General features: G+C 50.2%; 2 protein-coding genes across 10 annotated transcripts in view; one reads left to right on the top strand and one right to left on the bottom strand.

The window, feature by feature from the left end:
• Positions 1–2,591, bottom strand: part of ALKBH4 (alkB homolog 4, lysine demethylase) — a 26,158-nt gene extending 23,567 nt beyond the window's left edge. For 2 of the 8 annotated variants that reach the window (XM_085876838.1, XM_085876842.1), the window contains exon 1: positions 2,048–2,268. The gene's annotated coding sequence lies outside the window, so the exon portion shown is untranslated. Of the gene's footprint in view, positions 1–485; positions 1,417–1,503; positions 1,898–2,047; positions 2,269–2,386 lie in introns of those variants that run through there. The other 6 variants (XM_085876839.1, XM_085876843.1, XM_085876837.1 and 3 more) reach the window with 5 other exon arrangements.
• Positions 2,062–14,638, top strand: LRWD1 (leucine rich repeats and WD repeat domain containing 1). 2 transcript variants are annotated; one of them, XM_085876835.1, is made up of 11 exons: positions 2,062–2,223; positions 5,068–5,192; positions 6,902–7,025; positions 7,378–7,475; positions 7,672–7,873; positions 8,185–8,257; positions 8,550–8,690; positions 13,269–13,369; positions 13,501–13,668; positions 13,786–13,889; positions 14,019–14,638. In XM_085876835.1, exons 2-11 carry the CDS (start codon positions 5,148–5,150, stop codon positions 14,205–14,207), a joined length of 1,245 nt encoding a protein of 414 aa, XP_085732961.1. In that variant the 5' UTR covers positions 2,062–2,223; positions 5,068–5,147; the 3' UTR covers positions 14,208–14,638. The 2 variants fall into 2 exon arrangements, with proteins under 2 accessions (XP_085732961.1, XP_085732962.1); XM_085876836.1 differs by lacking the exon at positions 7,378–7,475.

Here is a 14,638-nt window from a genome sequence, read left to right as displayed (position 1 = left end):
TCGGAGAATCCTTGGCTATCTCTGGTCGGATTTTGTGTCCAACGAGCGGTTGCTGAGAGAGACTCGGATGAGATTTGTTACCTGCATGGTCCGTGAGCGTCAGTTGCGGCTGTATGGACATGTGGCTCATTTTCCTGACGCTGATCCTGCTCACCAGATTCTCTCAGCGAGGGAGTCTCATGAGTGGAAGAGGCCAGTGGGCCGACCACGTGCCTCATGGTTGCAGCAGGTTGACCATCATCTCAAGGATATGGGGATGGGCCTGGCATCTGCCTGGGGGATGGCCAGACGGAGGCCCCTGGAGTACCCGCGGAAAGTGGACGCAGCCACGCGCTGTTCTGGCACATGCTCCCATACCTGACCCCTGACCCTTCTTTACGTGTGATGGTTGGGGGGGGGGGGAACAAAAAAAACATTAGGATTAGTAGTTTAGAAAACACATTAGCACAGCAAACGGCTCAGAAAGAAGGTATTATCGTACAAACCGCTCGCTCAGGGTGACGGAGCAAGAACCACTCGCTCAAGGTGACGTGGCGTGGCAAAAGCGTCCGCAGCGAGTGAACGATTCGCTCAGAACGACGTAGTGCGGTACCGCTGTCGGCAAGTGGCTTAAACACTCATGCAAGCACTCTAATTAAATGGTTAAAAAGGAACGGTGAGCCAGGCTGTGGCTGCACACCACAAAGGATCCCTTTAACTTTAAAGCCTGTCTTAAGCACGCACACAGCAGTTAATTAAATAAAATGAATTAATGAAATAAAATGACTGTATCCACAAAAGAGTTGGAGCTTCATGCAGAACAACGCTGGAGACATTTCAAAGGTCAAACATCCTTGAAATAAACATCGCAGATAATCCGCCATCTTTCCTGCTCGTCTGTGCACGCGTCACGTGGTACATCGGTTCGGGATCCGTGCAAACATCGTAACTTTATTTTAAAATATCCGTTTTTTTTTTTTTTACCACATTTGCTTCGATTCCCTGTAGAACACCTCACGAAACCTCTGAAAATATAGAAACAGATCTGGCAGACGCTATGGATAGGCAGTTCCTCTGGGGCCAGAGCACAAGGTCCAGCAGTGAATGCATTAAATCATCTGGTTGACCAGCCGTTAACCAGCCCAATGAAGCTGGTTAATTGTTACATTCTTAATTTCTTTGTTTACTCAATATAATTCTCCAAAAGAGCAGAAAAAGGCAAGTTTAATGATTTGGAAATTTCACATTTTCCTGTGTATCTATGGAGAAGGAAGGAACATCGCCTTGCTTGCTGAAAGTAAATAGGTATATCGGCTTAGTTACAAGGCTCGTTATTTCTATAAATTACCAGATTTCACAAGAAATTTTGACACTTCTTTAGTCCGGATGATATCTGATCCTCAAATTCGAAATCATATTTCGATGATTTACTTTAATTCGTCCGTGAGAGTAGATTGTGGAAAATGGTATCATGTAATGCATGAAATCACCCCAAGCTCATAATTTGAAAACTATTGTACTTACAAAAGTGATGTCTACAACGATTCGTAGCTATGATGAACAGGCGTTCAACACGAGTGAGGAAAGTGGAAAAAAAAAAAAAAAAACTTTATCGTGAAGAAATCGTTGCGGCCTGTTCCAAGTCAAGGCGTGATTGAGCAGGCCAAAAAAACATGGCGGCTTCAAAACTCAGCGAGGTTACCAAGGAAACGGCTTAAGACCCCAGAGAGGGAGGTGGCCGAGGATTGCCTGATGAAGGATATAATTAAATAAGCCCGTTAATTATATTCAAAAGGAATGTTTTCATTAACCAAAACATCCAATTTACACTCTTGGACTTCCTTGGATTTCCCTTAGTTTGTTTGCAAAGTTTCAGGCTGATAGGTTTCATGGTTTGGGAATTATGGGCGGACAGGGACACACAGGGACACACAGGGACACACAGGGACACACAGGGACACACAGGGACACACAGGGACACGATTATCCATTTCTGAATGCAGCTTAGTACATACAGTACGTAACACACGGACACTACACACTGTACAGTCCATGACACGCACTGTACCGGATGAGAGCCCTCGGTGTTCCGTTCGCGAACCGGTCACTCAGGTCACTTCCTCCGCCAGGTTAACAATAACAAGTCACTTCCTCCGCTAGGTTAGCGATAACAAGCCGCAGACGGAACACAGATCTGGTCTCGCGGTTTATTGACTTTTACTACAAAGGGACGACAACGATCGGGTACGTTTATCATCCGGAGGGTGTTTAAATGTAACAAAATGGGACACAGTACAGTACAGTACAGTACAGTACAGTACAGTACAGTACAGTACAGTACAGTACAGTACAAGTGATGACACGAGGTTCGGGGTTATGAAACCCGCCTATAATTAAATAGACTCACTTGAATTGCTTGGTTGATGAGTTAAGATGAGCCGGTTGTTGTTCAACGTTTGAAATGTTTCCAAGAGAAGAATTCCGCGCCATGTTCACCTGAAAACCTTTTATAACATTCTTGGCCTAAAAAGTTCAAAATTGTTAATCCTCTTAAAACTTCAAATTCGGAAATACATATCGTTAAACATGTGGATATATATATATATTTATATTTGTGTGATTATCTTTAAATAACAAGTCATCGTGTTAAACAAATGATGGAAGACAATTATTACAAAATTAAAATCTAAATGAAATGTGCGCTTCCGCTACTTATACACCGCACGTAAAGCTATAACCGTTTTATCCACCACACTGAAAAGCCGTCTTGTCACCGAAAAACATTCGGTTTTACACCACACTAAAACCGACTCTTTCATGGATTACTTTCTAAAATAAAGAGCCGTTTCATACATCGAGAAGGGGGAGGGGGAGAGGGAGAGAAGGGGGAGAGGAGAGGGCGGGAGGAGAGGACGGGAGGGGGGAGGAGAGGGGAAGGAGAGGGGAGGAGAGGGGGAAGAGAGGGGAGGGGGAGGGGAAGAGAGGGGAGGGGGGAGCGGGAAGAGAGGGGGAGGGGGGAGGGGAGGGAGAGGGGGAGGGGGAGGGGAGGAGAGGGGAGGGGGGGAGGGGGAGGAGAGGGGAGGGGGAGGAGGGGAGGGGGAGGAGAGGGGAGGGGGTGGGGAGGGGGGCGAGGGGGGAGGAGAGGGGAGGGGAGGAGAGGGGAGGGGGAGGAGAGGGGAGGGGGAGGAGAGGGAGAGGGGAGGGGGAGGGGAGGGGAGGAGAGGGGAGGGGAGGGGAGGAGAGGGGAGGAGAGGGGAGGGGAGGGGAGGGGGAGGGGAGGGGGAGGGGAGGGGAGGGGAGGGGAGGGGAGGGGAGGAGAGGGGAGGGGGAGGGGGAGGGGGGAGGGAGGGGGAGGGGGAGGGGAGGGAGAGGGGAGGGGGAGGAGAGGGGAGGGGAGGGGAGAGGGGAGGGGGGAGGAGGGAGAGGGGAGGGGAGGAGAGGGGAGGGGAGGGGAGGGGAGGAGGGGAGGGGAGAGGGGAGGGAGGGGGAGGGGAGGGGAGAGGGGAGGGGAGGGGGAGGAGAGGGGAGGGAGAGGGGAGAGGGGAGGGAGGGGAGAGGGGAGGAGGGGGAGGGAGAGGGAGGGGAGAGGGGAGGGAGAGGGGAGAGGGGAGGAGGGAGGGGAGGGGGAGGGGAGAGGGGAGGGGAGAGGGAGGGGGAGGGAGAGGGGAGGGGAGAGGGGAGGGGGGAGGGGAGGGAGGGGAGGGGAGGGGAGGGGAGGGGAGAGGGGAGGGGAGGGGAGAGGGGAGGGGGAGGGGAGGGGAGGGGAGGGGGAGGGGGAGGGGAGGGGAGGGGAGGGGGAGGGGAGGGGAGGGGAGGGGAGGAGAGGGGAGGGGAGAGGGAGGAGAGGGAGGGGAGGGGGGGGAGGGGAGAGGGGAGGGGAGGGGAGAGGGGAGGGGAGAGGGGAGGGGAGGGGGAGGGAGGGGAGGGAGAGGGGGAGGAGAGGGGAGGGAGGGAGGGAGGAGAGGAGGGGAGAGGAGAGAGGGGAGGGAGGGGAGGGGAGGGGGAGGAGGGGGGAGAGGGGGAGGAGAGGGAGGAGGGAGAGGAGGGAGGAGGAGGAGGGGAGAGGGGAGGGAGGAGGAGGGGAGAGAGGAGGAGGGAGGGGAGGAGGAGAGGGGAGGAGGAGGGGGAGGGGAGGAGGGAGGGAGGAGAGGAGGGGAGAGAGGGAGGAGGAGGAGAGAGGGAGGAGGAGGGGGGGAGGAGGAGAGAGGGGAGGAGGGGAGGAGGAGGTGGGGGAGAGGAGGAGAGGAGGTGGGGGAGAGGAGGGGTGAATGTGGGGAGGAGGTTGGGGAGAGGAGGGGAGGGGAGGGGAGGAGGTGGGGGAGAGGAGGAGAGGAGGTGGGGGAGAGGAGGGGTGAATGTGGGGAGAGGAGGGGAGGAGGTTGGGGAGAGGAGGGGAGGAGATGGGGAGAGGAGGGGAGGAGGTGGGGGAGAGGAGGGGTGGAGGTGGGAGAGAGGAGGGGAGGAGGTGGGGGAGAGGAGGGGTGGAGGTGGGGAGAGAGGAGGAGGGGAGTAGGTGTGGGAGAGGAGGGGAGGTGGGGGAGAGGATAGGTGGAGGTGGGGGAGGAGGGGAGGAGGTGGGGGAGAGGAGGGGTGGAGGTGGGGGAGAGGAGGGGTGGAGGTGGGGGAGAGGCGGGGAGGAGGTGGGGGAGAGGTGGGGTGGAGGTGGGGGAGAAGAGAGGAGGAGGTGGGGGAGAGGAGGGGTGGAGGTGGGGGAGAGGAGGGGGGAGAGGAGGGGTGGAGGTGGGGGAGAGGAGGGGGAGAGGAGGGGTGGAGGTGGGGGAGAGGAGGGGTGGAGGTGGGGGAGAGGAGGGGAGGAGGTGGGGGAGAGGATGGGTAGAGGTGGGGGAGAGGAGGGGAGGAGGTGGGGTGGAGGTGGGGGAGAGGAGGGGAGGTGGGGGAGAGGAGGGGAGGAGGTAGGGGAGAGGCGGGGTGGAGGTGGGGGAGGGAAGGGGAGGAGGTGAGGGAGAGGGAGGGAGGCGGTGGGGGAGAGGAGGGGAAGGGTAGGGAGAGGGATCATTCTGAGGAAGGTGTATTTGGTCTCCAGAACGTTTTGATGTCCATATTGACACAATGTGTGATCTTACTCAGACTACCTCTCACCTCGGGAGAAAACCTCACTTGAGGCGACGACTTTGAGAAGTGAAACAGTGGATGTCATCTTCGTCACCATGGCTACACCACAAAAGCAACAGAGAATGGAACAAAGTCAAGACGTGAGTGAGGATCATTGAAAGCTCGAGGAGAATGTTAGAGGATTCCTCCCCATTAACTGCACAATTGCTAAGCTTGTGGTCACACATACTGGGTCAGGTTTGTACTCGGATGGAGTTCATGTTCTACTCTGCCACACATCCTTTACCTGTGACCCTCCTCAAGTCGAAACTGAACACTCGCATCCATTCCTTCACACCCCTCTTCTCTCACCTGTACATGTCCCCAGGTAAATCCGTTGTTTCCAGTGTCTTCCTGCCACCCACCATCACCTCACATTTCTGTGACTAATCTTCATCACACCTGCCGAGACTCCAATCTCTCACCCTTCACCTGTTGTTCTGTGGTGTTTATATTGTTATGTTTGTGGGGTAGATGGAGGAATTTCATCGTAAAGGTCGGATTGTATAGTGTAGCATGGTCCGTGGACGAGCAAAAGACATCTCAATGTAATTTAAGAAGGGAAAACAGTGAGCTGGTGATTGTTAAGTGTCACCACACTGGGGCAGTGCTGTGTTAATGAGGTACGGTTTAAGGCTAATTTCTCCCAGTATGTGATTCCCCTGTGACCTTTTCCTATGTTTTTGCATTTAAAAACCGGCAATAAAAGAACCATGCTTTCAACAACAACAACAACAAATCAGAGCCAAACATTTCCGAGCAGGCAAGAAGCCCCGCCTCCTCACCTTCATGCCCCAAGGCTTATGATTGATCGTTGTGACGTCAGAGAGGGGGAGAATTGCAAAGGAGGTTGGGCAGAAGGTGCGAGAGTGTGGAGACGGCGGTCAGAACACATGGAACCTCTCTGGCTTCTCCTCGGCGCGACGACAAAATATAGCAGTGTGATTCTCATTGTTTGTGTTGATGTGAATTTGCCCGCGTGCTCGAGCAAGACGCTAGCCGTTGTCTGTTCAGCCGAGTCGTGAAACGTGTACGTTTCTGAGGAGAAGGAAAGAGGGGAAGAGCACGCCTCATGGTCTTATCTCGGGGCCTCAGAAATCGTCCTATCGTACGGTCAAGGAGAAAGGCGGCGAGCGTACGCGGTGTAAGAGAGGAGCGGGGTCGACACATTCGTTCATGCGAAGAAGCTGCACGGTGGATGGTGAGCTCTGGTGTTGAATACCGTTGCACGAATCACCTCATCTACGTATCCCACACACAGAGCGACTTGGCACCATTTCTGGCGCGGTTTCTCGCGCATGATGATGCGGTTCAATCCCCAAGTTCCGTAAAGATCATCTCTGAACACCCAGCTAAGTGCCAGAATAAAGGAAGGGATTTTCTTTTATTTTATCTTTCCCCCTCGTCTGTTTCTGTATCTGTATGGAGGCGTCTCAAAATTAGCTCCAGCTTTCGTCACGTTACATTCCCTCATGCTTTGATTTATTTCCATTATAAACATTTGATTTATGTTCATTAAACCCGATTTATTAAGATTGCTTGTGTCTGTCGATCCGTTGTGGGTTCGAGTATAAACTCTTGTCCTGTCCTGGTGAAGACCTCAGGTACACGCCTTTGCCGCCCTCAATCTAATGCGTGCTACACGCACGCACGCACGCACGCACGCACGCACGCACGCACGCACGCACGCACGCACGCACACACGCACACACACACACACACACGTCTGGTTTCGGTGTTATTTCATTTATACATCATTATTTAATTTTTTTTAAGTGTCATGACAAACACACCTTCTGTTACTGCACAGCACCTGGTACTTGAACCATTGCATCTGCTGCGCTGTCATAGTAAGGGAGATCGTCCTGACGATGAGAGCACCGAGCTCTGGGCGTGCGCCTTCGAGCCAGGCCTCAGCTGTACTCCTTGTGCTGGTATGATGGCTGACTTGTCACAATGACTTGTTTGATATGATTCATGATAATAACATAGGACAGTATTCGTATTCCTTTGGTATTATAATGATAATATAGGACAGTATTAGTATTCCTTTGGTATTATAATGATAATATAGGACAGTATTAGTATTCCTTTGGTATTATAATGATAATATAGGACAGCATTAGTATTCTTCTGGTATTATCTACACGAGTGTGTGTGTGTGTGTGTGTGTGTGTGTGTGTGTGTGTGTGTGTGTGTGTGTGTGTGTGTGTGTGTGTGTGTGTGTGTGTGTGTGTGTGTGTGTGTGTGTGTGTGTGTGTGTGTGGTGTGTGCGCGCGCGTGCAGAAAGCAGCAGCAATGTGGCGGCGTGTGGTGGAGATGTGGTTTGCATCATTGAGTGCAATTCAGGTGCTGTGCTCAGCAAGTATCGAGTTCCACAAGAGGTACGAGACAGAAATAAGAACAGCAATAGGGTGTCGCATGGTGATGGGGAGAGAGGTACATTACCACCAAACTCTCCACCCATCGATATGCAGTACCTGTTCCTGTATTATCGACTCGTCGGCCGAAGCAAAAGACAAACCACAGCAGAACGACACGAAACCCTTCCTGAAACGAGTCTTTCATTCTTTCTTTCAGGAACTCTATGCGCTCGCTTGGACCCTGCTGCGGTTCCGGGGGCCCTGTGGACGCCCTCGGCCCGTGTTGGTCGTGGCTGGTGGCTCTGGAAAACTGCACCTTTTGTACCCAACAGAAAACTGCTGTTACGGAATAATCGACGCACACAACCAGCCCGTCTCAACGATGTGCTTTCATCCAAGCAAGGAGTCCCTGCTGTTCAGTGAGTTGCAAGTCAAACTCGGGACACCGTGTACAGCCTCGTTTATGTTGTAATTTCACGTCCACCTTGAAACCACAAACATTCACCTGACCACTGTTTGAAGTGACCACATTCATTTGACCCACTCTAGTCCTCCAAATACACCCACCTTATCCATTATCTGGAATCAGGTGTGGGATGTCCTCTGACTGTGATTGCTCACCTTTGTTGAGTGTTTTTGGGCCGTATGTGCACCATATTTAACTGTGGTCATGTCTCCATCTTGCTCTCGCTCTCTTTCTCTCTCTCACACACACACACACACCCTGCAGCTGCTTCTTATGACAAGACGGTGGCGCTTTGGGATATTGGGACTCCAGATACAGATCTGAACTTCTCTCACCAGTACGTGATGGTTAAACTCTCCAAAATCTCTTCTTCTCTCGGTTTCCCGCTCGGTTAGTACAGTAATCACATGGCCCATCAACAGGTTAGGATTACCCCCAAAAATTGTATTTTGAGATCAGAGACCCCATCTCGTATGTAAAAGCATCTCCATTCAAATACAGACCTTCCGTTACCTTTACACTGTGATGTTCTGACTGCAGTACATTTAATCACAATGTCCCACCACGAACCAACCTGTGCCCTCCCTGCTGACATCCGACCGTCCACTCGTTTCATGTTGAACCCAAAGGAAGCTCATGACTTTGGCAGTGGCCGGCGTTCCGCTGAAACTCACCCCCGTCATGGCCTGTCCAGAGCGTGGCTTGCTGGCAGCTGGTGTGGGTGGTTGCTGGGCTTGGGACATATCTCTCGACAACTCAAAAAAGTACAGGTGAGCAGTTCAACCGGTTAACGGCAGCGGCAGATTTTTCGGATTTGTCTCCGTTGTCATCGATTGTTAATTGTTACTCAAGTTTTGTTTGGGCCACTGTTGTTCATATCATGTGCTCACTGTCATGTCTTTTGCGTGGCCATTTGATTATTTTGATCTTGTGTGTCTGCCTCACAGAGTTTGGCCTTTCCATTAACCCCCGTCCTCGCACACGCTTCCATCATTCTTTCCACCTATCAGCTCTCACAATCCCAATTCCCAAACTCACTCCAACCTCTTCCAGAACAAAACACCAAAAAGACCTCTTACTTCTTGTTTTGATGGTCCATTTTGTTCTTTGTTCGCCACATGTTCGATCGGCCTGCTTCCTCATTCACTCATCACCAAACGTTATGTTTCGTCAGACTCTTCCTTTTAACCGTGCCTCAAAACCATTCTCTCGCTTACTTTTCTTCTCAAAATAATCACAAACAAATAATAAATTAATTAATCAATTCCACTCATTCTGACCTCACTCCTCAAGTCCAAAAACTTCTTCTTTTTTTTCTTCATCTCTGCTTTTTTTTAACCTCCTCCCCTCTTACTTTGTTAATATTTTAAATGACAGTCTTGAAATGTTTCATCTTCCGACACTCATTTCCAAATTTTCCAAATGTCTTCACTGTTTCCTCTTATTCTATTCCTTTGTTTCATTCCAGGATCGCTCGCATACCCGTGTCCCATCTCCCATCACATTCATTCAGCGCTGTCTTTTTTCTGATACCTTTAATCATTCTTCCCACCATCCCAATCCTGATATCAGTCTTCATCTTTCTGGCCTTCGAATTTTCAAATGAAACCCATTTTATGAAGACTATGGGATGGTAAACCCCCTTTTCAGTGCCCCCTCCTTCACATCATCTCCTTAATGGCTAGGTGCCCTCCCCCCCCGCCCCCCACACCCTGCTACGGATCCTCCGCTCCCATCCATGCACTGTCACAAAATTCAGTGTTCCTCTGCCCCCCCCATGTCACACCCACTCTCCATTTCCCCCCATGCTCCACCCCTCCACTTCAGATCTCCAAATTGGATCCGCCATGGCTAAACTTGGCATCATCTGCTCAAGAGAACCCTTCTTCCCACAGGACATCATTGATTCCTCTGTGTCTTCCATAGCTATTATCTCATATCGTTTGAAAAGTCTGAACCCTGTCCCAGTGTCGCAGTTGCAGTTTCCAACAAGAAATCCATTTCTCACTGTCTGTGTACTGCTCTCTTTCTCTATCGAGTGCAGCCTGTGGCTGCTGGTTGCATCATTGGTTGGGACGCGGCTCTGCCGCTGATGCAGTGTCCCCTTACCAGTACACTGGTGCTCATTTTGCCGACCTCGGAAGGATGACAGGCTGAGTCAACCTCCTGGTGTATTTTTTAATTCAGTGGCCAACGGGGCTTGAACTCAGGACCCGAGGATTCCAAGCCACCACCCGAACCACTAAGCCAACACCAAGCTTGTGCACTGCTATACATCTCCAACCCCCAGGAATACCTTTGAATGCAACTTCCCCTCTGCTCCCACTTCTTTATATGTGTGTGGTACCGTCTTCCTAAGTGACGATTCAACTTACATCTCTCTCAGCCAACCTTGGCCAACGTTAAACCACTCTTTCCAACTCTTTCTTCCTCATATCTGGTGATTTCAATTGTCACCAGGCAACTTGGCTCGGTGTTGGTACCACTCTCATGTGCCATGTTACTTCAACAAAGGACTTCTGTGACCCCATGGGGAGTAACTTTTCTGAAGTATGACATCATCAGTCACATGGTATGTCGGCCATCTTTTCTGCACTTATTTTGTCGATACCCTCCATAATCATAAACAGCTGCCTTGGAAGTCTGTCAATACTGCTCTCATCCTCCCCTCTGTATTAGCAATGACCAACTTTCATGCCAACGTGTCCTGGTTTTCCTCTGCTCCAATTGGTTCATCTGATCATATGCTTGTGAGAGCCAACATCTCTTTGGATAGTCTCAGAGAGCTGCCTCAATGCCGGCGAGTCTGGCAGATTGGCAGGGACTGCAAAGTAGCCATCTCTCTTCGGGACTGGTCTCCCATATCTACTGCCCCTGAATCCTTCCACAAAACCTGCTCTCCCTTAAATTCACATATTTATCCCACCTGGTCTTCAGTTATCCTTCCCATCCTTCCAATTACAAGCAAAGTCATGGAATCTGTCGTTGCTACTGATGTCAAGTCTTTCCTGTTTTCAAACAACCTGATTCCTTTCCATCAGTTTGGATTCCATCCCACATCCCAACCACTCAACTATGGACATGTTGCTGCTCCTCTCTCAATAATGGTTGGAGGTGCTCGATCTCAATCGAGAAGTAAGGACACTATCTTTGGAAATATCTTGGGCATTTGCCACTGTCTGGAATCCTGCTTTGTTTGCCAGGTTCACTACATGTGGCATAGAAGGCAGCCTTCATTCCTGGATTTCTGACTTCCTCCATTTACAGTCATTGGGTTGCCATTAATAATGGGTTTATAAAATCAAAAGCTGGTTAAACACTTAGAATGTCTTTCAATCGTGACAAATCTCACACTATCACGATCTTTCTCTGAAAGGCCAGTCTGGCAACCCCTCCCATCTACTTCCTCAAAAAACATCTTCAAAAAGATCAGTCACTCAAACTTTTGGGACGTGACATGCGTGATGATCTTTCTTGGGAAACTACATATCTAAGTTGGTTTAAAAGGCCACTTGCCTACTGTGTATCCTCCTTCATCCAAAGTCTTTCTTTGCCACACCTGAACGTTCAGCTACCTTCAAGGCCTTCATCCACAGCTCAATATAGAGCACTGCTCTCTCCATTGGGCTGGTGCTCCTGCCATTCACACCTTCCACTTCTTGATGCCATGGAAAACAAGGCCCTCAAAATGATTGGAATCTCCAGTGCCCAGAGCAGTCAGGCTTTACACCAAAGAAGTAAACGATTGACCATATCCTTGCTCTTCGGGTCCTCATTGAACGCAGGCGAGAGTTTTGGCAGGGGCTCCTTGCAGCATATGTTGATCTCTGAAAAGCGTTTGATGCAATGAATCGGGATGCCCTCTGGATGATTCTTGGTCTTCGGGGGGTGCCACCAAAACTGATCAATCTGATGTCTGAACTATACTCTGGTACTGAGAGTGCTGTGAGATGTGGTGGTACCATCTCTGACTTATTTCCAGTTGTTACTGGAGCTCGTCAGGGGTGTGTACTGGCTCCCACACTTTTCAGCGCTTGTGTGGACTGGATTCTGGGGAGGATGTCAGAGAGATCAAGCTGCGGTGCATCATTTGGGAATGTTAAGATCTCTGACCTTGATTTTGCAGATGATGCAGTCATCCTTGCGGAGACTCTGCATATCCTTTTGGGGGCCGTTGAGGTGCTGAATGAGGAGTCGGAGCCATTAGGATTACAGGTTTCCTGGGTCAAAACTAAGACCAAGGCTTTCAATGACATCTTGGATGCCGCTGTCCTGTCTGTCTGCATCTGTTTGTGGTGAGGATGTTGAGGTCACGGAGAGGTTCACTTACCTTGACAGTGATATTCACTTTTCTGCTGGCTATGAGTCAGAAGTCAATAGACGTCTGGGTCGGGCCCTGGGAGTCAGGAATTCACTGAATCATGGGATGTGGCGCTGTCGGTACCTGTGCGGGAGGATGAAAGTTTGAGTCTTCAGGTCCTTGGTGCTTCCAGTCTTGCTCTACAGTTGTGAGACTTAGACTCTGAGCAGGGATCTGAGACGGAGACTTAATTCCTTTGGTGCCAGGTCTCTTCGGAGAATCCTTGGCTATCACTGGTCGGACTTTGTGTCCAACGAGCGGTTGTTGAGAGAGACTCAAATGAGATTTGTTACCTGCATAGTCCGTGAGCCTCAGCTGCGGCCATATGGACATGTGGTTTGTTTTCCTGACGTTGATCCTGCTCACCAAATTCTCTCAGCGAGGGAGCCTCGCGAGTGGAGGAGGCCAATGTGCCGACCACGTGCCTCGTGGTTGCAGCAGGTTGATTCCCATCTCAAGAAGATGGGGATGGGCCAGGCATCTGTCTGGGGGATGGTCAGACGGAGGCCCCTGGAGTATGGGCGGAAAGTGGATGCAGTGACGCACTGCTCTGGCGCATGCTCCCATATTTGACCTGACCTGATTTACCATCCCCAAGCTCACTCCTTACTCTGCAAGTTATTGTTTTCCTCCCTCTCCCTCCTTTTCATTTTTTGTCCCATTTCTATTTCATCCCCAGTTTTCCTTTTCTCCTCTTCCTATGTTTGAGCTTGCATGCAGTTTGTACACCACTCCCCCCAATCTCCTGTAACCCCCCTATCCCACATGCCCATTCTTTCATCAAGTGTCCCCCTCTCCCCCCTCCCTCACCCTATTCCACCACCTCATTTTTATTACGGTCTCTTCTGCTGTGTTCTTGCTCTTTCATGAACCTCGGCTTCGTATACATGATAATAATAAAATAAAAAAACTTGGTCAGATGCCAGGCAAGTTAAAGGGCTGATGAAGTAGTGATGTCGATGGTTTGATCACTTTGTATACTTGACAGGCGTCACCATGTGAAGTTCTCTTTTCCCTTGATTAAAAACACCAAGAATGGTGATTGGAGGACCGTGGATGCTCTTGTTTTCGTGTCAGATGATGTCATCGGTTGGTATACACACACACACGCATACACTGACACACGCGCGCGCACACGCACGCACACGTAGCCATATTGGTTCACACTTTTTATACCTAACCAGTACTTTTCTGAGAATTTATTATTTTCCTTCACAAAGCTTCACGGAGTGTGGGGCAGGGATCCTTGTACCTGTGGAGCTGGGCCCGGAGTGTACAGGTAGATGGCTGGCCCGCTCGTATTGCTCGACCATGTCGAGCAGTCATTCTTGCCGTGCTGCCTTGGATGATCACACAGGAGTTGTACACCGGCCTGGCGGCCGATCCAGGTGATTGAACATTTACATATCTGCTGTCAGCCTTTGTGTACAGACGATAGGTTTGAGTGGTTGGTAGAAGTTTGATAGAGTGGTTGTTGAGTAAGCCAGTCTGTGCCTCCATGCTAGGCCAGAATTACTTGGTGAGTGGAGCTGTGGGTGGCTCTCTCTATGTGTACAATCTAGCAGACATAATCCACGGAGATGAAAATGCAGGAAAATGCAATCCTCAGGTAAGACTGAGTGTTTTTGGATTTGACAAAGGCTCATCACTGATGCTATTTCCCTGTTACAATGGAACCAAATGCTGGCGACGCGTGAACGCCTCACATGTTGCAACCACACTGACTGCCGCCTTACAGATCGTGCAGTGGCCAGGCAAAGGTAACGAGTGGGAGGAACTGGAGGAAGAGGAAGAAGAGGAAAATGAGAGAAAAGAAAAAGAGAGTCTCCTCATTAACAGCTTGGCAATGGATCCGTCGTTGCGCTTCGTAATGGCTTTAACAAACAAAAACTCGGTGTGCATTTGGCATCATCCTCCCCAGGTCTAGCCCTGTGGTAGCAGCCTCAGCACCGTCACCACTTGCTTGCACCAGTTTCTCTTCGTACTCCCCTTGTTGTGATTTATAAGGTTGGCTTGGTGGAATGGGTTTATAATATAACGCATAATACCAAGGAATTGTTCATCGTTACGTTCACTTGCATTGAAAATCAGAATCTACGGACCAACTCCTTCATAAGGCACACATGGTAGTTGGCAACAACTTTACGAGGAAGAGTAGGAAACGTGGTACTCGGAGACACTTCCATAGATGACAAAGTTGGGGACAAATGAAACCTTTGGTGGAATGTTTAACGTTTTTACTCCGTTGTTTTAAAAACTTCACATTCACATGATTTTACTACCAAAGTTGATATATTACGATAGAATTGCTTGTGAGATGAGCCAAGTCACTGAGATAAACGGAATGAGCTTTAACAA

Source organism: Eptatretus burgeri, chromosome 4 (assembly GCF_056783735.1).
Source record: "Eptatretus burgeri isolate ZD-2024b chromosome 4, Ebu_testis_v1, whole genome shotgun sequence".
Lineage (NCBI taxonomy): Eukaryota > Metazoa > Chordata > Myxini > Myxiniformes > Myxinidae > Eptatretus > Eptatretus burgeri.
Note: the sequence above shows the minus strand (reverse complement) of the source record. Positions and strands in the feature narration are given on the sequence as shown.